This window comes from Grampus griseus (assembly GCF_964374135.1).
Source record: "Grampus griseus genome assembly, chromosome: 1".
Classification (NCBI taxonomy): Eukaryota; Metazoa; Chordata; class Mammalia; order Artiodactyla; family Delphinidae; genus Grampus; species Grampus griseus.
The window spans coordinates 52,033,609-52,060,971 of NC_139017.1; the positions used below are offsets into that span (position 1 = coordinate 52,033,609).

The 27,363-nt window shown below is 35.2% G+C and overlaps 2 protein-coding genes and 1 pseudogene across 3 annotated transcripts; 2 read left to right on the forward strand and 1 right to left on the reverse strand.

Moving 5' to 3' along the window:
- Positions 1–2,320: 2,320 nt before the first annotated feature.
- On the forward strand, positions 2,321–2,590 carry LOC309822682 (SNRPN upstream reading frame protein-like; the record flags this gene model as incomplete). Its single annotated transcript, XM_082654642.1, has 1 exon — positions 2,321–2,590. The coding sequence occupies one exon, from the start codon at positions 2,321–2,323 to the stop codon at positions 2,588–2,590; it is 270 nt and encodes an 89-aa protein (XP_082510768.1).
- Positions 2,591–2,705: 115 nt separating this feature from the next.
- LOC309834871 (small nuclear ribonucleoprotein-associated protein N-like) lies at positions 2,706–3,428 on the forward strand (annotated as a pseudogene). Its single transcript has one exon. The product of its transcript is annotated as a small nuclear ribonucleoprotein-associated protein N-like (transcript).
- Positions 3,429–5,228: 1,800 nt separating this feature from the next.
- On the reverse strand, positions 5,229–27,108 carry CCDC181 (coiled-coil domain containing 181; the record flags this gene model as incomplete). Its single annotated transcript, XM_082679348.1, has 5 exons — positions 26,977–27,108; positions 23,480–24,430; positions 19,020–19,166; positions 7,357–7,511; positions 5,229–5,391 (listed from the first exon to the last, which is right to left on the reverse strand). The coding sequence occupies exons 1-5, from the start codon at positions 27,091–27,093 to the stop codon at positions 5,229–5,231; spliced, it is 1,533 nt and encodes a 510-aa protein (XP_082535474.1). The 5' UTR covers positions 27,094–27,108.
- Positions 27,109–27,363: the final 255 nt, after the last annotated feature.

Here is a 27,363-nt window from a genome sequence, read left to right on the forward strand (position 1 = left end):
CGTCTGCACAGCAAAAGAAATAATGAACAGAATGAGAAGGCATCCTACAAAATGGAGAAAAATATTTGCAATCATGTATCTTTTAAGGGTCTAATGTCCAGAATAAACAAAGGGCTACGACTCAACAACCAAAAAACAATCCAGTTAAAAAATGGGCAAAGGAATAGACATTTCTCCACAAAAAGATATACGAATGGCCAATAAGTACATCCAAAGATGCTCAACATCACTAATCATTAGGGAAATGCAAACTGATATCACTTCATATCCATTAGGGTGGCTATTACCAGTAAAGCAAAATAACAAGCGTTGGCAAAGATGTGGAGAAACTGGAACCCTTGTGCATTGCTGGTGGGAATGTAAAGTGGTGCAGCCATTATTGAGGACAGTATGGAAGTTCCTCAAACAATTACACACACAATTGCCACATGATCCAACAATTACACCTCTAGGTAGATACCCAAAAGAATTGAAAGCAGGGACTCAAAAGGATATTTGTATACCAATGTTCATAGCAGCAGCATTCTTCACAATAGCCAAACAGTAGCAATTCACATGTCCTTTGATGGATGAGTAGATAAAATGCGGTATATACATGCAATGGAATATTATTCAGCCTTAAGAAGGAGTAAATTCTGATATGCTACAGCACAGATGAATCTTTAAGACACTAGATGATTCCACTTATTTGACATACCTGAAATAATCAAATTCATAAGAGACAAAGTGGAATAGCGGTTACCCAGGGTTAAGGGAAAGCAGAATGGAGAGTTGTGTTTATTAGGTACAGAGTTTCAGTTTGGGCTGTTGAAAATTTATGAAGATGGATAGTGGTGATGGTTGCACAACATATGAATATACTTAATGACACAGAATTTTACATTTTAAAAAATGGTCAAAATCATAAATTAGGTAATATATATTTTACCACAATAAAAAAAACTTTAAAAAATTATATACATACACTCATAACCACAAACTAGTGGCACACCTCTGCAACTGTTGCTTTAAGAGTGTCAATAATAAAGATAACAGTTAACTGAGCTAAACAACAACAAAAAAAGTTCATATATCAACAACCTAACATTACACCTTAAGGAACTAGAAAAAGAAGAGCAAACAACCCAAAACTAGCGGAAGGAAAACAATTCAAGTTAGGGTGGAGATAAAATGGAAAAACAGAGAATCAAGGAAATCAAAAGCTGGTTCTTTGAAAAGATCCGCAAAATTGACAAACCTGTAGCCAGACTGACTATGAAAAACTGAAGATGCAAATACCTAAACTCAGAAATGAGAGTAGGACATTATTACCAACCTCATTTAAATAAAGGAACAATTATACACCAACAAATTAAATAATCTGAATGAAATGGAAAAGTTCCTAGAAACACAATTTACCAAAACTGACTCGAGAAATAGGAAATATGAACAAGCCTATAACAAGAGGTTAAATCAGTAATCAAAAACCTCTCAACACCAAGAGTGGATCCTAACGTGAGCTACGGATGTTGGGTGATGATGTGTCAATGTAGGTTCATTGATTGCAACAAATGTACCACTTTGGTGAGGGATGTTGATACTGGGGAAGGTTTTAGGGATGGAGGGAGCAGGGGATATATGGGAACTCTCTGTACTTTCTGCTCAACTTTGCTGTGAACCTAAAACTGCTCTAAAAAATAAAGTATATTAAAAAACAAAAAACATCCCAACAAAGAAAAGTCCAGGACCAGATAGTTTCACTAGTGAATTCTACCAACTATTTAAAGAATTTATACCAATCCACCTCAGTCCCTTCCTAGAAAATAAAAGCAGAGGGAACAGGGAACACTTCCTAATTCATTCTGAGGCCAGCATTACCCTGATACCAAAGCCAGACAAAGACACAAGAAAAAAATACTACAGAAAAATCTCTCTTACAAATACAGATGAAAAAAATCCTCACAAAATACTAGCAAACCAAATACAATATCATAGTAAAGGGATTATATACCACCAAGTGGTATTTGTCTCAGGAATGCAAGGGTGGTTCAATATAAGACTATCAACCAACGTAATATATCACATTACTAGAACAAAGAAGAAAAACCACATCATTTCACTTGACGCAGAGAGCATTTGATACGACCCAACACACTTTCATGATAAAAGCACTCAGAAAAATGGGAATAGAAGGAGTAAATAGAGGGAGGAATAAGAATAGAACTTCCTCAACTTCATAAAGGGCATTTATGGAAAACCCACAGCTAACATCATACTTAATGCTAAAAGACTAAAAGCTTTCCTCCTAAGATCAAGAACAAAATAAGGATGCCCAGGCAGAATGGAACGGCCACTGGAGACATTCTGTTCTGAGGAGCGGCCAGTGGCACGATGGAGCAGGGCCAGGGACCGCTTACACTTGAGATGGACCATGGAACAGCACATCCCAGAGGTGGAAGTCCAAGTCAAACGTAGAAGGACAGCCTCGCTACGCAACCAGGCGTGTCACCTGTACCCGAGGTGGTCTCAGCAGCAGCAGCAAGTACCCGCGGTGGAATTCCATGTGGAACTGAGGCAGGCATTCTTAGCTGAGACGCCAAGAGGTGGTTAAAGCAGTATTGGAACACCTGGGTAGCTGATTCCAAGAGAAAAAAAACCAGCCTTCCCTTAGGTCTTAAGGATCCCAAAACTTTCCTGTAGGTATTGGACTTGGTGGAACAGCAATCATGACTGTGGGGAAGAGCAGCAAGATGCTGCAGCACATTGACTATAGGATGAGATGTGTCCTGCAAGATGGCCAGATCTTCACTGGCACCTTCAAGGCTTTTGACAAGCATATGAACTTGATCCTCTGTGATTGTGATGAGTTCAGGAAGATCAAGCCAAAGAATGCGAAGCAGGCAGAGCGTGAAGAAAAATGGGTTTTGGGTCAGGTGTTGCTGTGTGGGGAGAACTTGGTTTCCATGACTGTGGAGCGACCACCCCCCAAAGGTACTGGCATTGCTCGGGTACCACTTGCTGGAGCTACAGGAGGCCCTGGAGTTGGCAGGGCAGCTGGCAGAGATGGTCCAGCTGGTGTTCAAATTCCCCAGGCTCCTGCTGGGTTAGCAGACCCTGTCCGAGGGTTTGGGGGCCATCCCAACAGGTAATGATCCCACAGGGAAGAGGCACTGTAGCAGCTGCTGCAGTTGCTGCTACTGCCAGCATTGCTGGAGCCTCAACTCAATATCCACCAGGATGGGGGACTGCCCCCACACCTGTTGGTCGAGCAACCCCACCTCTAGGAATTATGGCTCTTCCACCTGGTATACGATCACCCATGCGCCCACCAATTGGGCTCCCCCCTACTTGAGGGATGCCAATAGGCATGCCCCCTCCAGGAATGAGACCCCCCTCCAACAGAAATAAGAGGTCCACCTCCCCCAGAAATGCGTCCAGCAAGACCCTAGGATACTATTGATCCTTCTTAGTCACTTTGTTTCCTGCAATGCGTCTTGTGAAATATGTGGAGTGTTCGTGAGCTTTTGTCCCCTCTGCTGCATTAATATTAGCTAATAAATGCATAAAGCAATTAAACTGTGGGGAAAAAAAAGACAAGGGTGCTCACTTTAACTACTACTACTCTACATTATACTAGACATGTTAGCCAGAGTAATCAGTCAACAAAAATAAATAAATAAAAGGCATCCCGTTGGATAGGAAGAAGTAAAACTACCCCTATTTGAAAATGATATTATCCTATATAGAGAAAATGCAAAAAAAAAAAAATCACTGAAAAAGTTTAGCACTAATAAACAAATTCAACAAAGTTGCAGGGTATAATATCAATGCACAAAAATCATCTATGTTTGTGTTTTGAGTATACAACCCATAAAGAAAGTTAAGAAAACAATTCCATTTGCAATAGAATCCAAAAGAATAAATATCTATGAATAAATTTAACCAAGTAGGTGAAAGATTTGTACACTGAAAACTATAAAACATTGCTGCACTAAATGAAAAGACATTTATGGATTAGAAGACAATATCATTAAGATGGCAATAGTACCTAAAGCCATCTACAGATTCACTGCAATCCTTATGAAAATTCCAACAGCTTTTTTTGTAAAAGAAAAATATTGTGGAATATTTAAATGCCAAATTGGTTTTTATCATTAAGGATAAACTTTAAACAACACAAGACTAGTTATAATGAAATGCTAAATTGCCTGGTGTATGCTCAAAGTGCTATAGGAAGTTGAGACAGGATTGAATAGCTCTCTGTGTTTTCTAATTTAGGGTCAAGTGATTAAGGTACAAATACCCAGTTGATAAGAACCTTGTCTTTTGAAGCTTTAACAGAACTCCTACAGCAACTCTCCACTCCCCATCACACTTGTATGTTTGCCTTTGTCCTCCAGTCCTTAAGTGCTCTTACACATATCAAGGATACTGTTCTCCCACACGCTGGATTCCTGTATAGTCCTATATACCCACAAATGTCTACCAAGGTATGTAAGCTTTACAATATAACTAACAGAAAGGATTTTGCAATCATTCAGATCTCAGAATCTGTGAGCAAACTGCTCACCTCTGTACTTTGGTTTCCTCATCTGCAAAACAAGACTAATAGGGTTGTTATAAGGATTAGGTCAAATTATTTGTGCAAAGCATTTACAACAGGCACATTATATAAACTCTCAATAAGAGCTGGATAATTTTGTATAACATACCCAAAATAGTATACATAATTGTTACTATCTTTTTTTTTTTTAAAGAACACGTGGAAGTAGGCCTAACCTACTGTTTAGCTTGCCATAGGTATTCAAATTCAAATCTGACATAATTAGGACTTTGTATCAGGCCTTGAACCAGGCTTGTTTAAGAGGTCACTCCTCCTGCCTTATGAAATGTTCTATTGCATTTTTTTTAAAATGATAACAGAAACTAATAATAGATATCTGTCCCTTTTTTGTGTCCGTTCCAGCTAGACATGTTAAAATAATTTACAAGTAAAGGAATGTACAGTTTATTTGTTGCTCAATTTTTTGCATGGACTAAGAGGTGGTATAACACATTACAATGCTATGAGAGAAGAAATTTATTTTGCTCTAGTGTTAAAAGGAATAAGATAAATTCACTATCAACATTACCAAAAGATAAATAGCATTTCCATAATTTAGAGTATGACCAAAGCACACAGGCCATAAGAAATGATATCGAAAATTTTGAGGACAGCAGCTTCCAAATGAAGTATTTAATAGATACCTTCAGCTGTAATGATCAGTAAAACGAAAAGATTTGGCTTCTGACATATTATATAGGTGGTACTGTAACTGTTTAGAATGCTTTGCTTCCAGTCGGAGCTGTCTAGTTCTTTCTTTGACAGCTTGCTGCTCTGCTAGTTTTTCTATCCGTTTCCTTCTTAGCCATCTGTAGAAAAAGACATGAACAGACCTGTTGAGTACCAACCTGAATATACTCTTCATGCTATAAAGTTATTACTACAGACAAAGGAAATTCGATTTCTTTAGATTAAAAAGCTCTGTTCATAACACAAATTAGTATGAACTGAAAAATTTCAGGCTTATACCAAAGGCTCATACAAGGAAGCATAGTCACATTTAGAATCAAATGTTTGAAATTAAGTTTGTCTAATAAGGAAACTGCCAACTAAAAAAACTTTTTTAAGTAATAAACACACTATTTTACGTGACATAGGTCCTACCTTTTAAAATATGATTTCCTAAGCAAATAAGTATTTGATAGATACCAAATAACTTATTTTTTGCAACTAACTGTATTCTACAACATTACTTAAGCAGCATGCAGAATACCAGCATGCAGAAATGTCTCCTTGCTCTTCTTGGTGGAGAAATTATAGAGCTCTTGCTTTTCAGTGCATAAAATAGTTCTCCCTTAAAATGGAAAAATAAGCCTAAGCATAAGAAACATCAAAAAGGGTGAAGGAAGCGTCCACATTCTAACAAATTTGTCTATAAAACTTGCTTAGGTAAAATAACATTAAAAATAACTGTAGGGCTTCCCTGGTGGCGCAGTGGTTGAGAGTCCGCCTGCCGATGCAGGGGACACGGGTTCGTGCCCCGGTCCGGGAAGATCCCACATGCCGCGGAGCGGCTGGGCCCGTGAGCCATGGCCGCTGAGCCTGCGCGTCCGGAACCTGTGCTCCGCACGGGAGAGGCCACAACAATGAGAGGCCCTCGTACCGCAAAAAAAACAAAAACAAAAAAACAAAAAAAAAAACTAACTGTATACTCACATCTCTGGTATGAAAGTGTGTACGTGGTGTGTGTGTATATATATAATTTTTTCAGAAATAAATCCAGACAAATAAATAACTGCATTAGTATAAAAGAGACTTAAGAAACCTCATAATTTAATGTTGTGTGGTTTTGAAATTGGATATCAGTTTGAGCAAATTAACTGTAGTCATCTAGGGGTCGATTGGGAAAAAAATGGTTATAGGTTGGATATTAGATGAGCTCATTAACAAAAATAAGCAGATTGCAGAACAGTATATACAGTATGATCTCAATTTATATTTTAAAACTGTAAATATATGTACAGAGAAATATCTAGAAGTTATGAAGTACAGTGCTAACAATAGTGATTCCTGGGTGATGAAAATGTGAGTTTATTCCCCTCCATTTCCACAATGCACATTCACTGCATCTATTATAATAAAAGGATATGTATATTTTTTAAAGAAGGAAAGGAAAGAAAGAGGCAAAGAAACTAAAAAAGAGAAAGATAGCAAAAAAGATAGAAAAGAAAGAAAGAAGTGAGCTTCAAACAACTGGACACAATATTCACTCCCTCTCCCAAGGTATGCTGGCAAAATTTTGAAGCCAGGTCTGTTTCCTCAGAATAAACCGGGTAATACAGACTCTTACCCAGGCAACTGAAGGGAGACCAGGTTTGCCTTAAGTTACCAAAATATGTGTCCAAATCTCCTTTTCATTTGGTCTGTACAGATCTTCCTCCTCAGCCTGACTGCTTTTCTTTACAGAAAAATATTTATTGGTAAATGCAACTCTTTATTAAGTTTTCCTGAGGACTGTGTAGGAGAAGCTGTAACCAATCTCTGGCCTATTTCTCTAAGAAATGAACAAATCAATCAACCAATCAATGGTAAGCTATCAAAGGTTATCACACTGGTGCCATAAGAAACAATTTTAGTATTGAAAACTACCTTGAAAAAATGGTATAGGTATTACGCAAAGTATGGAGTTAAAGAATTTTCTCACATATTGTTAAAACTGTGGCTTTAAAATTGAATAGGTATGTAATGAGATCAATTTTTTTAAGTTTTATTGACTATATAACTTTCTAAAATGACCATGAGGAAGGGGGAAAAATGCCCTGCCTTTGACTTACTGTTTAAAGGCCCTTTCACGGCCTTCTGTTCCTTTAAAGAAGAATAAGCATTCCTCTTGCTTTCGCAGTTCTTCTATCTTTCTTTCTTTCAACTGTTCTTCGTGCTTTTTTTTAAGCCATAATCGAAAAGCTTGCTGTGGATCTCTGTTTTCCTGCTACTTACAAAAACAAGCTTTGCTTAATTTAAAGAAACCAAAACTACTTTTTGAGCCCCTGCCTATAAGACCCTATAGGAACACATGTCCTACTCACCAATTTTTCATAATAATACCAATCTCATTACCTGTGCTCCTTGCATCCAAACCAAATACATGACCTTTGAACCAGCAACATTGATTACCCTTTTGTCAGAAAATTCAACATTGAACTCACTGCCCTCTGGCTTCTTTCAAAAGTCTTACTGAGGTAATCAATAAATGAAGGGCTAGATGCAGTGATTTGCAAACTTTTCAAAGTTGAGCCCTTTGACAAATAAAATAATTTTGCACAATGGCACATACACATAAAACATGGCTGAAGAAATGTTGGGGATAGGCAGTATGAGTGAGTTGAGGTCTTGGTATCAATTCCTGAAGGAAGCTCCATGGAAGCTCCACTGGAATTGAAAACCAATGACCCAACATTTGTGTTATTCAAACTTTCTTTTAAATTCTACTTTCGTTTTTAAGTTTTAAGAGCATCTAACTGCCAAGCCCATCTCCAAAACTGTAATTATTATTATGGAGTGTGGCAATGAGGATTTTCAACTATAAGAACTTTTTCATAAGGATAACAGCCATGAGGATTTTGTCATAAGAATGGGCTAGTGGGAGCAGCTTATTGTATGGTTCTTCAAACTTCATGATGGATACTATATTCAGGGATAGCTGAAAGAGCTCTTATTTGGGAGAATAAAGAGAGCAAAGGGAAAGATTTGGGGCTCTTTAGTCTTGGGAAAAGCATGACTCACATGGATGCCTGGCTAGAACACAAAAGGAAAAGATTCATTCAATTAATACTTTCACCAAATATGAACTCTGTGATAGAGAAGACCACCTCCTACACCTTGCATTTTCCTTTATCTGTAACCCATATAGCCCAGTATGCTTCAGTCTAATTTATATAATTTATACAATTTAGGATCTTTGATGTATAATGCAGAACTTTGTGAGGAGGTCCCATGGACCTACAGGACCATTGCTGAACACCTAAAGTTTGGGAATGTCTGGAGATGACTAAAAAGCGTTCAGTCTGCAATTATAGATTAAAAGAGTTAAGAATTCAGAGATAAACAGGATTGATGGGTATCACTGTTCATCTATTTATTCAACAGCTATTTACAGAATATCTACTACACAGAGTATCTACATGCACATAGCTACCGGGATGCATCAAAGGAAAAAAAAAAAAGGCCACAGCAGTGAGAGGCCCGCGTACCGCAAAAAAAAAAAAAGAAAAAAAAAAAACAAGCCTCCCTTTCTCATACATTCCATACCTGCACTATACAATAAAGAGTCACTAGTCACATGTAGCTACTTAAATTAAATAAAATTAGACAGTCACATTCAAATACTTAATAGTCACATTATGGCTAGTGGCTACTTTATTGGACGCTGCAGATATAGAATATTATCATCATCACAGAAAATTGTATAGGGCAGTGTTGTTCAAGATAAGGAGATGAAAATATATGATTGATTGACTGATTGATATGTCAGAGAGAGTAATAATGGGAGAGGTGAGGAGAAAGGATGGTATTTATCAATAGACAGAAAGTGAGGGAACCATTTATGGGATATCTGGAAAAAGAGTATTTCAAGCAATGGTAACAGGGCAAAGGTTCTGAGAAGGGATTATACTTGGCATGTCCAGTAAATAGAAAAAATCCACCACAAGAAGAAAACTGGAAAATTCACAAATATGTGGAGATTAACAGGCTCCTGAGCAACCAATGGGTCAAAGGAAAAAAACAGATGGGAAGTCAAAAAATAGCCTGACACAAATGAAAAGGGAAGTACAACATACCAACACGTATGGGATGCAACAAAGACAGTTCTAAGAAGGTGAGATCAAAAAGCCAACCTAACTTTACACCTGAGGTATAATTAGAAAAAGAGATATAAACGAAGCCAAAAGTTAGTAGAAGGAAGAAAATAACAAAGATCAGAGTGTAAATAAATACAACAGAAACTAAAAAGACAATAGAAAAGATCAAAGAAACTAAAAGCTGATTTCTTAAAAAGATAACTAGACAAACATTTACCTAGACTTACCAAAAGAGAGAGGACTCAAATTAATAAAATTATAAATGAAAAAGGAGACATTACAACTAATAGTACAGAAATACAAAGGATCATAAAAGACGATTATGAACAACTATAAACCAACAAACTGTAAAACCCAGAAGAAATGAATAAATTCCTAGAAACATACAACCTACCGAGACTGAATCAGGAAGAAAGAGAAAATGTGAATAGACTGATTACTAGTAATGAAATTGAATCAGTAATCAAAAATCTCCCAAAAACAAAAGCCAAGACCAGAGGGCTTCTAGAAAATCAACAGAAAAATTAATACCAATCCTTCTCAAACTCTTCCAATAAACAGAAGAGGAGAAAACACTTCCAACCCATTTTATGAGGCCAGCATAATGTGATACCAAAGCCAGACAAGGACACTACATGAAAACAAAATTAGAGGCCAATATGAACAGCGATGTAAGAATACTCAGTGTAATATTAGAAAAGCTAATTCAGCAGTATATTAGAAAGGATCATACACCATGATCAGGTGGGATTTTCCAGAGATGTAAGGATGGTTCAAATCTACAAATCAGTCAGTGCTATACACATTAACAAAACGAAAGATAAAAATCATATGATTATCTGGATAGATGCAAAAAAGCATTTGACAAAATATCTTTTCATGATAAAATCTCTCAAGAAATTGGGTATAAAGAGAATATACCTCAACATAATAAAGGCTATATATCACAAGTCCACAGCTAACATCAAACACAATAGTGAAAAGCTGAAAGCTTTTCCTCTAATATCAGGAGCAAGACAAGGATGCCCATTCTCACCACTTTTATTCAACACAGTATTGGAAGTCCTATCTGGAGCAATCAGACAAGAAAAAGAAATAAAAGGCATTCAAATTAGAAAGGAAGAAGTAAAACTGCTCTATTTGCAGATTACATGATATTATTATATTATTCTATATGATATAGAAACCCTAAAGACTTCACCACCCTAAAAATGTTAGAACTAATAAACCAATTCAGTAAAGTTGCAGGATATAAAATCAATATTAAAAAATCAGTTGTGTTTCTATACAGTAACAACAATCTATCTGAAAGAAAATTAATTAAATAAGCCCTTTTAAAATAGCATCACAGGGCTTCCCTGGTGGCGCAGTGGTTGAGAGTCCGCCTGCCGATGCAGGGGACACGGGTTCGTGCTGCAGTCCGGGAAGATCCCACATACCGCAGAGCGGCTGAGCCTGTGAGCCATGGCCGCTGAGCCTGCACGTCCAGAGCCTGTGCTCCTCAACAGGAGACGCCACAAGAGTGAGAGGCCCGCGTACCGCAAAATAAATAAATAAATAAATAAATAAAATAGCATCACAAAGAATGAAATGTGTGCTTAGAAATAAATTTAACTAAGGAGGTGAAAGATCTATATGCTGAAAACAAAAAGACATTGATGAAAGAAATTGAAGAAGACACAAATGAATGGAAAGATATTCCATGCTCACGGACTCGAAAAACTAATACTGTTAAAATGTCCATACTATTTAAAAATTGGCCATATAATCTAAAAATTCATTATAATCCCCATAAAAAATCCAGTGGAATTTTTCACAAAAATAGAAAAAAGTCCTAAAATTTGTACAAGATCCAAATATCCAATGTAATCTTGAGAAAGAAGAACAAAGCTGGAAGCATCACACTTCCTGAATTTAAACTATATTATAAAGCTAAAGTAATCAAACACTATAGTACTGGCAGAATAGATACATAGATCAATGAAGCAGAACAGAGAGCCCGAAATCAACGCGTGCATATATGGTAATTAATTTTCAACAAAGCAACCAAAAATAACAATGAGGAAAGGACAGTCTTTTCAACAGATGAAATTGGTAAAACTGAATTGCTACATACAAAAAACTGAAACTGAACACCTATCTTACACCATACACAAAAATCAACTCAATATGGATTAAAGACTGTGTGTAAGACCTGAAACAGTACAACTCCTAAAAAGAAATATCAAGGATAAGCTCCTTAGCATTGTTTTTAGAAATGACTTTTTGGATTTGATAGCAAAACAAAGACAGCATAAGCAATAATTTTTAAATGGGACTACATCAAACTAAAAAGCTTGTGATCAGCAAAGGGAACTTTCAACAAAATGAAGAGGCAACCTATTGACTGAGATAAAATATTTTCAAACTATATGTCCAATAAGGGGTTATATCCAAAATATACAAGGAATTCATATAATTCAATAGAAAAAAAGAAAAAAGCCCAATTATAAAATAGGCAAAGGACTTAAATGGACATTTTTCCAAATAAGATATATAAATGGCCAACATGTACATGAAAACATGCTCCACATCACTCATCATCAGGAAAATGCAAACAAAAACCACCATGAGATATCATCTCATACATGTTCGGATGGCTATTATCAAAAAAGACAAGAGAAAACAAATGCTGGCAAGGATGTGGAGAAAAGGGAACCTTTGTGCATGGTTGGTGGGGATGTAATCTGGTATAGCCATTATGGTAAACGGTGTGGAGGTTCCTCAATAAATTAAAAATAGAATCATTATATGATCCAGCAAACACACTTGTGGGTATATATCCAAAGGAAAAAAAAATTATCTAGAAGAGATATCGGCACTCCCATATTCGTTGCATCATTATTCACAATAGACAAAGTATGAAAACAACCTAAGTGTCTGTAGATGAATGAATGGAGCAAGAAATGTCACACACACACATGCACGCACACACACGAATATTATTCAGCCTTAAAAAAGAAGGAAATTCTATAACTTGCAATAACATGGATGAACCTGAACCTGGAGGGCATTATTATAAGTGAAATATGCCAGACAGAAACAAATACTGCATAGAACCATTTACATGTGGAAACTTAAAAAAAAGTCTAGTTCATAGACAAATGGAGAGTGGTGGTTATGAGGAACTGGGGGGTTGGGAGAAATAGGGAGAAGTTGGTAAAAGGGTACAAACTTTCAGTTATAAGGTGAAAAAAGTCTGAGGATCTAATGTATAATATGGTGAGTATAGTTGATAACATTGTATTATATAAGTGAAATTTGCCAAGAGAGTAGAACTTAAATCTTTTCTCCAAAAAGGGGGGAGGTGATGTATATGTTAATCAACTTAATGGGGGGAATCCTTTAATAATGTATATGTGTATCAAATCATGTTGTACATTTTATCTTACAATTTTATTTATTAATTATATTTCAATATAACTTAAAAAAAAAAGATCACACACACACACACACACACACACAAAGAAATAGAAACTTAAAAGACAAAAAACAACCTAAATTCCCTGAATGAGCTTAACAGTAGATTGGACATTGCCTAAGTGATGTCAATGCCAGAAGATAGATCAATAGAAATTATGCAAGCTGAAAAAAGAAAAAATGTTTTAACAAACATGACCTTAGTAACATCTGAGATAACAGCAAGTATTCTATCATATGTAAAACTGGATTTCCAGAATAATAAGAGAAAGATAATAGGGCAGAAAAAAATATTTGTAAAAATAGTGGCCAAAAATTTCCCAAATTTGGTATAAAACATCAACCTACAGATACAAGAAGCTCAGCAAAGCCCAAGTTAGTCAAATTCAAAGAGAGTCACACATCTACTCAACTGCTGAAATTCACATCAGAAAAGGTTTAAAGTAGCCACAGAAAAAACATTTCATACAAAGGGACAGTGATAAGAATTACAACTGACTTCTAATTAGAAACAATGGATGCAAGAAAACCACTGAGCACCATCTGTAAAGTGCTGAAAGGAAAAATAAAAAAAACTGTCAACCCCAAATTCCATATGAAATTAAAAAAAAACTTCAAAAACAATCTATTTCTGATAAAGATTTAGGGTATACATATCATAATCCCTAAAGCAATGATTTCAAAAATAATTCAGAGGTATAACTAAAAGCCAATAAGAAAATAAAATGTAATTTTTTTTAAATACTTGATTAATCTCTGTAAGAAGGCAGAAAAAAGATGAATAATGGAGTTAAAAACAAATGGAACAAATAGAAAACAAATATCAAGATGGTAAACTTAAAACCTACCCTTACCAATAATTATAATTAAATATAAATGAACTCCTGTTAAAAGTAACAAATTTCTGGATTAAAAGATCCAAATATATGCTGTTTGTACAAGTAACTCTTCAAATATAAAGACAGATAAATTGAAATTAAAATATGAAATAAGCTATAACATATGCAAATGTTAAAGAAGGTTACTGTGACTTCATTAACATCAGGCAAAGTAGATTTCAAGATAAGAGGGACTCATAATGTGAAAATGTCATTCAATCAGGAAGACATAAATTTGTAAATGCATACACATGAAACTTTTAAAAATATGAAGCAAAACCCAATGGAACTAGAAGGGAAACAGACAGGTACACAATGATAGTTTAACATAACTTTCTCAGTGCTTCATAGAACAAAGAGGGGGAAAACAGTAAGGATATAGAAGATTTAAACAACATTATCGACCAACTTCAGCCCATTGACATTAATACAACACAACATCCAAATGTAGAATACAAAATGTATGCAAGTGTCCACGGAGAGTTCACCTAGATAGAGTGATGACATGCATACATATGCTTGCATATGTCTGTATATACATACAGTGCACACGTATCATTTATATATAACACTGACCAAGAGAAGCAAAGCTCATTACAAAGATGGAAAGACATTTTTAGCTATTTTTCCTTAAATGGCAATAAAAATTCCATCACCTAAAAGCATTTTTAATTCAATGTAAAATAGGTCATTCTACAATCTATATATTGTAAAGATATTTTCTGGAAACTATGACTCACATTATACAAAATATCCCACAGAAGTGACCAGCAAAATACACTTATTATCACAATGCATTAATAAGCCAAATTAATCAACTGCCAAAGTATACTATAGCTCGGCTTCAGCAGAGACAAAGTTCACAGAAGTTCTTCAGAATATTATTTGTTTATGATATAATTTCTAGCTAAAGTTAATTTTTGAGACAGACTTAAAATATAGCAAAAAATTAAAATTCCAAAGGGAAATATATAACCATGATATCTTCTAACCAAAAAATTTAAATTATGTTCAATGTGGCTCAAGTTTTTAGCGAATACAATTCAAAGTTTTATTATCTCTAAATAGAACACAATAGAAAATTAAGGTATACATTTATTTTTACAAATGCCCAATAAAAATATAACATTAGGCTGAATGCTATGAGGCCTGAAGGTCCGTCATCCCCTGGGAAATTATCAGCAGAGCTGTCACAGGGGTTTTTCTTGGTCAGTGATTGAAACGTAAGCTCCTCTCAATTTCTTTACTCTTAAATACTACAGTAATGTGCTATCCTTCTAACCTACCCAATCTCAAATTCCTTTACTCCATCCAAAATCTTTTTAGTTTCTTCTCTATAATTCCCATTCAATAATATAAAGACTTCCAAACAACCCTCATTCTCCCAAACCATTGCTAGGACCCTGGCCTTAAACCTCCTTTCTTACCCAAATCCTGATTCTCCCGTAAGACACAGCTTTTCTCTCTCAAATGGAAGCTGCATTTTTTTGCCATACTTCAAGTACTTCCGAGGTCTGGTGAAGAAGTTAATATACTCTTTATTCCTTCACACTTCTTCAGAACTCCTGAAGAGTAGAGAACTTCTTCTCTACTCTTAAGTAAAGCCATGCTCCTTTGATATTTATATTATCTGACTATATTACTCTAACAATCTCTGGTCACAACCGGCTCAATGTACCTCTCCATCCTAATCCCAAGTTAACACTTATAACCAAATGAATGAGCCATTCGACATCCAGCCTCACAGATTTTTCATTTTTTCATTTTCTACGCCTTTCTTCACTGCACTTGCCACCCACTCCAATAGCCACATCCACATCCACATCTTTGAAATCACTAATCTTCTCATTCATATTTCCAGTCCCAACCTCTGTCCTGAATACTACACACGTTTCTTCAGTCAGTCTTCAACATCTTTACCTGAAAGTTTTGTAGGTACTTCAAACCCAACAATTGAAATGATAATTTCCCCCAATCAGTATCTTTTCTACTGCTCCAGTGAGTGGCACCATCATCCACCAAGTTGCTCAGAAGAGAAACCTGGTGTATTCTCTTCACACCTCATTCTTCCTCACTCACATATCTAGTTAATTATGAAGTTCCTTCAATTAATACTCTAAAACAAATATCACATTTCACATCTCTTTCTTTCTCTCTCTGCTGTTATAATTCTATCCCAAGTCACCATCATTTCTCACCTAGACAACTATATATGCTTTCTAACTGCTCTCCGCATATCTGTTCTTGCCCCCTCCAATCCATTCACAGCATGGCAGTCAGAGTGATCTTGTGGAACTGCAAATCTAATATATCACTCCTCTGTTTAAATAATCTCAATGGCTTCCCATAACAGGATTAAATACAAATTTATAGACCCCAACATGCCACATGATCTGATTCCTGCTCACTCTCTGGATCCTCTCAAACTCACCAAGTTAGTTCCTGTCTCAGGCATTCTCACATGTTCTCCTGGCTTAAAACAAATTCCTCTAATCCTTGGCCTAATTTCTACTCCTACTTTACTCATCAGAAAAATCTTTCCTGATACACTTATTGCCCTCATTATGATCTCTCATAGCTCCTTTTTTTCATAGCATTCATCACTATTTATAATTATAAATTTATTTTACATTGAGACTTAAAAATTTTTTTTCAATCCCTACTAGATGAGTGTTATAAAACATAGACTAAACCTATTTTTCTGGGACTTCCCTGGTGGTGCAGTGGTTAAGACTCCATGCTCCCAATTCAGGGGGCTTGGGTTCAACCCCTGCTCAGGGAACTAGATCCCACAGGCATGCCGCAACTAAGAGTTCGTCTGCCACAACTAATGAGCCCGTGTGCCTCAACTAAGGAGCTGGCAAGCCACAACTAAGGAGCCCACATGCCACAACTAAGGAGCTGGCAAGCTGCAACTATGGATCCCTCGAGCTGCAACTAAGGAGCCCACCTGGCGCAAATAAGACCCAGCTCAAACAAATTAATTAATTAATTAATTAAAAATAAACCCATTTTTTCCATGCTGTGCCTAGAATAGCACCTGTCATATAGTAAGCAGTTAAAAAAAAATCTATCGAATACATGAAAAAATTTAAATTGGCATTTCTTTGACTCTACCAAATTTGTATCTTGCTCTCATATATTATGGACAACTATATTTATCCATATTATTTGAACTTATTATACATATCCTTTGCCCATTTTTTATTGGAAAATTCAAAAGTTTTGCTTTAATAATATAAATATTAATAGTAACACTAACAATTATGACAATTTAAAAGTCCTAATCAGCTTTTAATGGATATTACATTAAATACAAAGATAAATTTGGAGGAACCCAAATCTTTGTAATATTTAGTTCATTCATCCAGGAATATTATAGGAATATCATATTTGTTTTCATTTAGCAAATAACTCATATATTTATAATATTTTCCCCCCATCTAGGAATATTATATTTATTTTCATTTACCAAATTCACCTTTTTGGTCCCCTGATCCATAGAGGTCTTACACATTCCTGTTCAGCTCAAAGTTTTTTATATATGCCTATATTCCTTCCCCTTTTATATTTTTCTATGAGGTTTTTGCTGGAATACAGAAAGACTATAAATTTTTGTATATTTATAATATAAAAGACCACTTTGCTAATACTTATACCTCATTTCCCTTTCTCTTAATAAATTGGATAGAACTCCCAGAATAAAATTATTATTATAGAGGGGAGCCTTACCTATCTCTGACTTTAATGGGTATGCCTATAGTATTTCCTAAGATGGTATTTATATTGTAACCCACATTTTATTAGAAATACTTAAAAATAAATTATAATAAATACTAGTAAATACCCTTTCTATATCTTTCAAGATAACCATAAATTCTCCTTTATCTACCTATTATGTACTGAATATATTAATAGATTTGTTATTATTGGTCCATAATTTCCTTCCTAAAATAAATCCTACTTGGTTATAGCATAGTATTATTTTACTATACAGTTGCAGTCAAATTTCTCAATATTTTCTCTTTTAGTTTGTGGTTTCAGGTCTACTACCTTAAAAGGTACCGTCCATCCCAAGATTTTAAAAGCTAAAAATTTCTACAAATGGCATAATAAATGTAAATAAATGTAAAAATATATCATTTTTTCAGCCTAGGAAAACATATTTACAGACATAATAGACAAAGGATTAAAATCTCTAATATACAATGCAATAAGAAAAATAAAACAAAAAAGGACTATAAATAGGAAATTCACAGAATACACACATGCTCGTATACAATAATAATGTATATTATTAATTCGAAGAAAAATTAAGAAAATAAACTATGTACAGTGTTAGACAGGATGTGTTAAACATTCACTCTTCCATACTGCTGGAGGGACTATAAACTGATACGACCTTTTAGGAGGTTAATTTTGCATGTTTAACCACAGCTTTCATTCTGGACATCCAGTAAGTCATAAATTTCCAAGAAACTCTCCTACAGAATGCTGATGTTCTCCTACAGAATGCACATGTTCACAACAGCACTGTTAATTAATACAGCAGTATTAGAACCAATCTAAATATGTACAAATGAGGAATGGTTTAATAAATTAAGTTACCTCTGAAGAGTAGAATATCATACACCTATTTGAAAAGAGAGATCTAAATGTAATGATCTAGAAATATTTCTTTGATGAATGAGTGAAAAAAAACCAAACCATATAATAAATTTTTAGCAGATAAACATGTAAATATAAATAAGACCTGGAAGGATTTGCGGCACACTGTTAAAAGTGGTTACCACTAGGGGATGAGCCTAGAAGGGCTTAGAATTGAATTTTCAAATTTTACTTTACATACATTTTTTAAATAGTATGGATATAGATGATTTTTTTACTTTCTCTTGGGTTTTTTGTATATTTTGAACTTTAAAAAATTAAATAATTTGGTGTCTTTGTTAGTTTTCACATAAGATTTCTATACATCTACTCTTAAGTGAGACCAGTCTATAGGGTTTTTGTGTGCATTGTCCTCCTATTTAAATATCAAAGTTATACTATCTTAAAAAAATGAATTGGTAGCTTTCCTTTTTCTCTGCTATAAATGTTTGAATAAAATAGGAATCATTTGATTTTTACAAGCCTTCTTAGAATTTAATTATAAGTCATCTGCATGTGGCATCTTTAGCAAGGGCAGTTCTTGGACCACTTTTTCTACTTCTTCCATAGGTTTTTAGTCTGATAGCCTCCCTTCTATAAATAAATTCAGCTTTCATAGCTGTATGAACTTGTTTTTCACAGAGTTTTACTTACTCTACTGTTCATGTCTTCAATTTGCTTTGCTCGCTGAATTCTCCTCATTTCTAGGACCTGCTCTCTCTTCTTTTGCAACCATGCTTTAAACACCATGTCATTCTCTTTTTTCTTTTCTTTCTCTTCTTCTATTTTCCTTTGTTCCTCCTGGTGGAAGGAATATCCAAACACATTAATGAAAAATTAATAAAATTATATATGTGTTATCAAAGTAGAGAGATACATTTTGAGGTCTGAAATTAGGATTCCCTGCCCCTAAAAATTTCCATCTGTAAATTGGACCTCCCTAAAAAACAGGACCTCTAATTTGCTTAGGGAAAAAAAATGAAGACTTTTCAGATAAATTACGTTGTCAAGATAAAGTCTACAATTACATAGATCTACATTATACAACATGCTGTTCAAGAATTCCTTGGATCTCTCCTTCACTTCCTAGTTTACTCTTGGTATTTAACTCCCCAAATTGCAGCTGTGCAAAAGAGAAAAAAAACACCATACTCTAGAAGCACTACATGGGGTCTCTAGAAGCACTATAAATGTCTTAAAATTTTTTACATTTTTGTTAAATTTGATAATTGTGATACATGGCATTGTGGTTACAAAATAAAATGCTATAATCATTTTCTTTCTCACATGTACAATCACTTCTGAAGTGCACAAGTAGCAATGATGGGCTGTCTAGGACTTGCTTTAAAAATACCTCAGCCAGGGACTTCCCTGGTGGCACAGTGCTTAAGAACCCGCCTGCCAATGCAGGGGACGTGGGTTCGATCCCTGGCCGGGAAGATCCCACATGCCGTGGAGCAACTAAGCCCGTGCGCCACAACTACTGAGCCTGCACTCTTGAGCCCGCGAGCCACAACTACTGAGCCCACGCGCTGCAACTACTGAAGCCTGTGCGCCTAGAGCCCATGCTCCACAACAAGAGAAGCCTCCGCAATGAGAAGCCCACACACCGCAACGAAGAGTAGCCCCGGCTTGCCGCAACTAGAGAAAGTCCGTGCACAGCAACGAAGACCCAACACAGCCAAAAATAAATAAATAATTAATTTTTAAAAAATACCTCAGCCAAAAAAGGAAGAGATGAAACAAATATGCCAAAGTCTCAATGACTTTTGAATCTGGGTAAGGGAGACACAGGGGTTAATTGTACCTTTGTATATGTTTGAGATTTTTTTTATATAATGTTTAAAAATATTTTCAACTACTGTATAATCATAAAGTAACATTTCTGCTATCAGAAAAATAAGTAATTAGTTAACTATGAGAACAAAATGCACTTTATAACTGCATTATTCAACTAATGTTATAAAAGAGAGTTACTTAAACTAGAAGTGAGAGTACCTCACTGGTTTAAGTATAAACCAATTATGAAGAGTTATAAAATAGTTACTGGGAACAAAGCAGCATGTCACAGTGGAAAGAGCACCAAGCTAGAAGTTAGGAGGTCTGATTAACAATCATACTGCCATCATAATATGTCAATTTGGGCAAACCACTTAACTCAGTATTCCCATCTATAAGATGAAGTTGTATTAACAAGCTCTTAAGTCTCTTCCAATACTAAAATTTTAGCATGGAAATAAACTGAATTATAGAATACATGTTTAAACTGTTTTTAAACAATGGAATTCAGAGTTCTTTCCTTACATTTTGACAATATAGCAAGCCCTTCTAATTCTTTGTGATTGAACAACATACAGGAAGGAAAGGAAAAGTTCTATCCGATTAACAGTATAAAATGTCTTTTAAAATACCAGTATACTATTTTCTAAGCCCTAAAGGAGCTTACATTATATAATATGTGAATTTATTAAATATTAAATTTTATATTTAAGTTCATTTTTACCAAAAGGATTTTGGATGCCTTGCATGAATATAGACAGTATTGTAAGACAATTATTTTTCCAGATGGAACATCTGGATTATACAGAAGATATCAGCCAAAGCACAGATACTACAGTTGCCAAAGAGAACAGTGAAATGATGCACTTAATGTAGAGAGATGGAGTATAGCTGCCCAACCCAGCAAATATTTTGCTGGGCATAAAAAAGGAAAGCCTTCCCCTGAAACCAACTAAAAATATTTTAAAGTCTTAGCACTTAAAGACAATGCCTTCAGCAAGTACATAAGCAAAAGGAAATTTAGTTATGAGGATCCTGACATGAGAAAAGTATATCCCAAAACAGAGTGTTTGACACCTAAAAAAGAGGATCAAAAGAAAAACAGAACTATCCATCAGTCATACCAGTTAAAGATTACCGTTAATTCATTAGTGAAAAGACACTGAAATTATATAAAAACTCCTACATAACTTTTACAGAAGTATATACACAAATACACATATAGATGCATGTGTGTGTACAGCAAACATATAGTTCAGTTATTCTCAACAAATTCTTTTGTGTTATCATGAAGTTCTGAGTTAACAGATCCTTTTAAGTACCTATTATATACCTGAACCAAGTAAGCTGAGTCTGACTGCTAGAGTTCAGTACCCAAGTAAGCAAAATTTTATTAAGTATTCACCCTTTCAGATTCCTACCTGAGTGTGCTATAGGTTACACGTTCTTACTAACTTCATTTTTTTATCTTTTTCTGCTAATGTGAGTTTGATTTGAATGCCAGAAATTTCCATGGTAATTTCCTACATAAGTAGAAAATATACCGTTTCTCAACAAATGACAAGAAAACTGGGATTTTGACTTCGCTACAGACAAGTTGAGGGACTTCAATAAAGTTATTTAAACTATCTCGACTATAGTTTTCTCACCTGCAAAATAATCTTTAAGGTTTCTTCTAATTGTAAGGTTCTATTAACTGTGATTCTGTTGCAGTTTGGTATTTACAGTTAGACATTTTATATGTTTCAGCTTCATGCTATCAGGTATCCAGTAAAACAGAGAACCAGGGCACTGATTTAGGTAATTTAGAGAAAATCCCCCAGTTTTAATACCTAGAATTTTCAATTATACTTTTATTTAAGAGCAAGAAAAAAAATCCCAAAATAATTGGGATTATTAAAAAAATCCCAAAATAATAATTCTGTATGGCATTTTGGAGACATTTCATTTAGGTTATGAGGTTCTATTCTTAATCTAAAACTAAAACCCCTGAAATCAAGGAACTGTAGTGTTGACGAAAATAATCTCTAATAGGAATAGAAAAGAGTTTTATTCCAGCCAAACTAAGGACTATAGCCCAGGCGACATAAATTCAAGAAGCACTTGAATTGTGTTCCACTGGACTACAAAATGGGGGAGGCATATATATTAGCAAAAACTGCAAAGTTACATAAGTTGTTTGTCAAGAACCAAGATTGAAGCTGGCAAGAAATAACGGTGCTTGTTAAGCAAGGATCGGTTGGTATCTGAAATGGTATCTCAAGGGGAGACCTTGAGAGCATAAGGTTGCAGCTGGCAGATATTATTTTGGAAAGTCTGCTGATATACTTGAGTTTGATACAGTTCAGAAAATTCAAGTTCTCGGCGATACAGGAACACATCTGAAACCACAACCACAACGGCCACCCAGTGCCATTTTGGATGCTTGGACCACAGTTTTATATCTTGTCAGAACAAAGAACAAACATCAAGCGTGAGAGGGGTACATCCCTTCAAGGTTTCAAAAGAGACAGATTAACATGTACACAGTAAGTCAGTATGACCTTGGTGTCTGGGTAGGGAACCTCATCTTCAAAGGAGTATTAGCATTGGTGTCATGGGAAGTGGGGGAGCATTTATCCTATCTTCAAAGTGGACATTCTAAGCAATCTGGTAAATACATTCTTTGTTTTCTTTAATGGCGAAAGGAGATGTACAATGTATGCTTTACAGGCCATAAGACAGGCTGTTCTAGTTAGCATAAAGTTCAAGACAAATCATGTATAAGCCAGAATGACTTCCCCATACCTCAATATGTGAAAATTTCTTCCATCAGTAGGCCTGGAAGATATTTGAAATACACACACACACACACACACACACACACACACACACACACACACACACACATACACACACACACACTCCAGAGAACATAATCCAGTCCCACCTGTTGCCTCCTAAACCCCAACAAATTTGTGCCTTCATTTTTTCATCTGACATCTGATTTTCACCTACCTCATAACAAGATTACTTTCAGCAGTCACTTAACTTCTCTGAGCCTCACCTTTAAAATGAAAGGATCAGATGAGGTCATCACTGAGGTCTCCTCTAGCTCTAACACGGGTCATTCATTACTATGCTTTTGTGATGCTTACCAGAAAGGACCAAGGTAATCATGGTGCTTGTTCCATAAATACAGATGCTTAATACTTAACCACTTAATCCAACAAAAGAAAAACAAAATAAGCAAGTAGATATATCAAATAATTTGAAGAACCATTTCAATTCCTACAGCATTTATGAAACATAAAAACATATTCTACTTTCAATATAATGCCCACTTGTGCTCTCACCTCTCTCTTTAGCTTTTCTCTCTTTTGTTCTAGTCGTTTTTGCAGTTCTTTCTGTTGAGGAGAGAGACAGTATGTTGAGGTCACTGGAGATACATCTGCAGACCGTGTCCTATGACTAGATTTTCCATTCCCCTTACTTCGATCTGAGTTGGCAGCAGAACCTGGATGAGTCTTGGGGTTGGGTGGTGGCTGAGAGATATAAGCCAGTTGCTCTTCTGTTGATGAGTGAGCCAGAGCATGCATTTTTGCTATTGGCTCTTCTTTCTTGACTCCACTGACAGATAAATTGGGAGATCTGGGTGACAACTGCTGAGGCTCATTTTCTGTATAATTAGCATTATTAATGGGGGGCAAAAACCCCTGACTCTCAATGTCTTGTAAATTCAGAAGTTCAAACTTTCCATCTCTCTCTACTAGTATTTTCCTATCCTTGTTTTCTTCAGAATTTCCATCAGTAGGCGACAGGAGCACATTTTCTTGTGCAAATTCATTGGAAATACATAACTGAGACAGTTTTCCAGACACATCACTTTCATTTTCAAGATAATTTTTGTAAGTATCAGTGTCTTCCAGAGGAGGAACTTCCAAATCAACTAATTTGTCTTTGAATTTAAGTTTTCTTTCCCTTTTATCATTCACAGGTTCTTGATTTTGTAGAAGCTTGTTGGCTTGTATAATTTTCTCCATAATATATCTCCTTACTTCCTCATCCTCTTCCTCCTCCAGGTCTTGCTGGCTTTCTAGTTTGGATTCCTGTAAAGAGTTTTCACTGTCTGAATCTGATATGGGATCCAAAGGTTGAATACTCGGTACAGAAATGAAGTCATTTCTTATTGATGAAACCTCATCCTTGAAAGATCTGTCAGAATCAGAAAGCTGCTTGGAATGTTCTATTTCTGTTTCATTCTCTTTTAAGCCTTGGTTAATATTCTCTTCATTCCCACAAACCTTCTAGAAAAACAGAGATGAGATTCATTTTCAGTAAAAATTGAGACTCTTTTGTCCATTTATATGTAGACAATCCAAAATGGATTTTCATGCTCATGTAATTTATTTTATAAGTGGGAAAATTTACATGCTTCCTGATCATACTTCACTCATAATTTTCTAATTCATATTTATGAGCACCCCAAGGAAAAAGCACATCAGGAAAAATTTAACTCTAAATTTGAATTTGATGTTGCTAAGTACTAGACTGGTTATTTTTTTTTAATTTTATGCCAATGTATAAAAATGTACCTACAAATAGTACAATATTATTTTAATATTCCTCCCTCTATAAAATTTTCCTCCCTTTACAGTTTCAAAAGAATATATTTTAAAATGTTTTCTCCTGTAATATTTGTATTTTTCAAAAAGATATCTTTCTCCCCAGGACCATTACAAGGTCAGTGCCTTTGGTCAAGTCCTAATAATTTTGAGGTTCCTATAATCTTTTCAGATTAGTGTTGCTGCTATTTTCTGCAGGACCTATACCCAAATATCAGGTCAAGTTTTAGCTCTGGATCAGATTCTCTTTCCTCAGCTATCTTCAGAGGCTCCAATAATCTACGTTAAACACCATTATATAACTTGGCCTTACTTTTTTAAAAAATGTAATTCCACATGAACCGTAAACCAGCATTATCACATCACAAAACCCTGCTCCACATCTGTTTCTAACTAATGGTTTCTTACCTAGCATCTCTCCTCCAAACATGTATCCTCACCTACCAAACACTTTGCCCCTAAAATATATAATTTTTTCTCTTTCTCAGACAATTCTCTCCTCCTGAAAGAGTTCCATGGGAGCTACTCTTTTCTGCTCTCTTCAACCCCTTAAAATTCCCTTCCTCTTTTACTAGCTCAGACACCATTTCTAACAGCCTTCTCTTCCTAACCTGCACAACACTGCTGGATGTCCAATAAGTAAATAAACCTGGCCCCCTAAAATGACTACCAAACAACTAAGACCAACTAAGACCTCTGCCTTGTAATTTTTCTTTTTAGCTGTATTTGATTCTCTGGCTCATTTCTATAGTATCTGTTTCCAAATTCTCCTTTAGTTTTCACTTCTTTGTAAAACCCACTACAGTAAAATCTTCCCCCGACCCTCACCCCTGTTTCAAGCTCTGTCATCCATCTTTCCTACCAGCCTCAAAGGAAAAAGTGATTGTAGTAATCCACCAGAATGAGCAAGACTCATCACAGCACTGTTTTGACCACTGCTGTATCCTCAGCACTGTTTTGACCACTGCTGTATCCTCAGCACTTAGAACAGCCTCTGACACATGGCAGGTGATCATTACTTTTTGTTGAATGAATGAATAAAGAAGTAAAACAATGAATTATCATTATCACTTCTCTAATTCTGTTACCCTGTGCTGTGGCTCTCACACTCTTCTAGTCATGAGACCTTGGTTCAGCATTATTGCTCTGGGTATCTCTACCTCTACTCATTCTGATTATTTTTTTGTTAAAGATGCATAAAACTGCCATGTAAAAGTCATCTTGGAAAAGTCTTCACTTTTGACTCTGTTGCCATTTCCAAATATCATCTATCCCATCTGTCTTCTCCATTGCATAAGAAAGCAAAACGGAACTAAGAGACAGTTGTGATGTAAAACCTGCTGCCTTCATTTCCTCATATTCTTTTCCTTAACTCTCTGAAATCTGGCTTCTGTTGTAACTACTCTGATCAACATCCCTCTAAAGTCACCTTTTCTTATCCCCATCTTGGTCCTTTTCTTTATTACTTCCCTATTTATTGACAATAATTATATTATACATAATAATTATGTATTATCTATTGTAATACACATATATAATTAGTGTCAATACATATGCATATATATATATATACACACATATATATTATATATGGATACACATACACACTGTATATATGTAAAGAGAGAAAGAAGGAACCTTCTGTGAACCAGGAACTGGTTCATTTTCCTGGACTTCCCTTCTACATGTCTGATACGGAATCATGTTTAATGGATCCACTTTTTCCTACAAATATTCCTATGGCTCAGTCTTTGACCTTTTACTTTTTTCCATATATTCATTCCCCTAAAATTCACTCTTAAGGTTTCCAATATTAGCTGAAGACCATGTTTTTGAGGATTTGCTTTATTTTTCATGTATATTAAAAGAATAAACCCATGATTTTACCCAGGTTCATATAAAGTAGAAATTAAATGTATTTTACTTTTGATGCAATAAATTATTTACATTATGTAAATTATAATTTTAATTTTTTAATTATAATTTTGGCTTTATTAAGTGCTAACTTAATCGCTGTTCTCTCACTAATTAGCCCTATGCCTTAGGACGTTTAAACTCTCCACGCCTCAATTTTCTCATCTCTAAGATGGGGATAATTACACTTGCTCTATGTATATCAAAGGAATTTTGTGAGGTTCAGATGAGATAATATATGTGAAACGCCTCAAGAACTACAAAACGCTTTGTTAATATAATTACTATGAACTCTGTTGGCAATTTATATATACCTCTATTACGCTGGCACCATTTTCTTCTTTTTCATTAATCAACCATTCCAGGTCCTTTTCAAAGTCATCTTCATATTCTTCACTACCTTTTGAATCAGTTTCTTGATTTTCATCCATTTTCTGTTTGTTAAAGAATAATGTTATAAGATTAAAAGAGATAAGTTGTATGTCATGTCCACTTTAGGGGTAGTATGGAGTATGCTTAATTAGCTTACCTTTAATGTTAAAGGTAAGCTAATTAAACACAGAAACACAAATTATGGAATGTTCAGAATAAACATATCAGCATACCCTAAAAGAGAGACTTAAAAAGGCCAGACATTTTCTAGGTGTACCACTCCTAACAACCATTCCACCTCCCCGCAATTCCTGACACCCTATTTACGA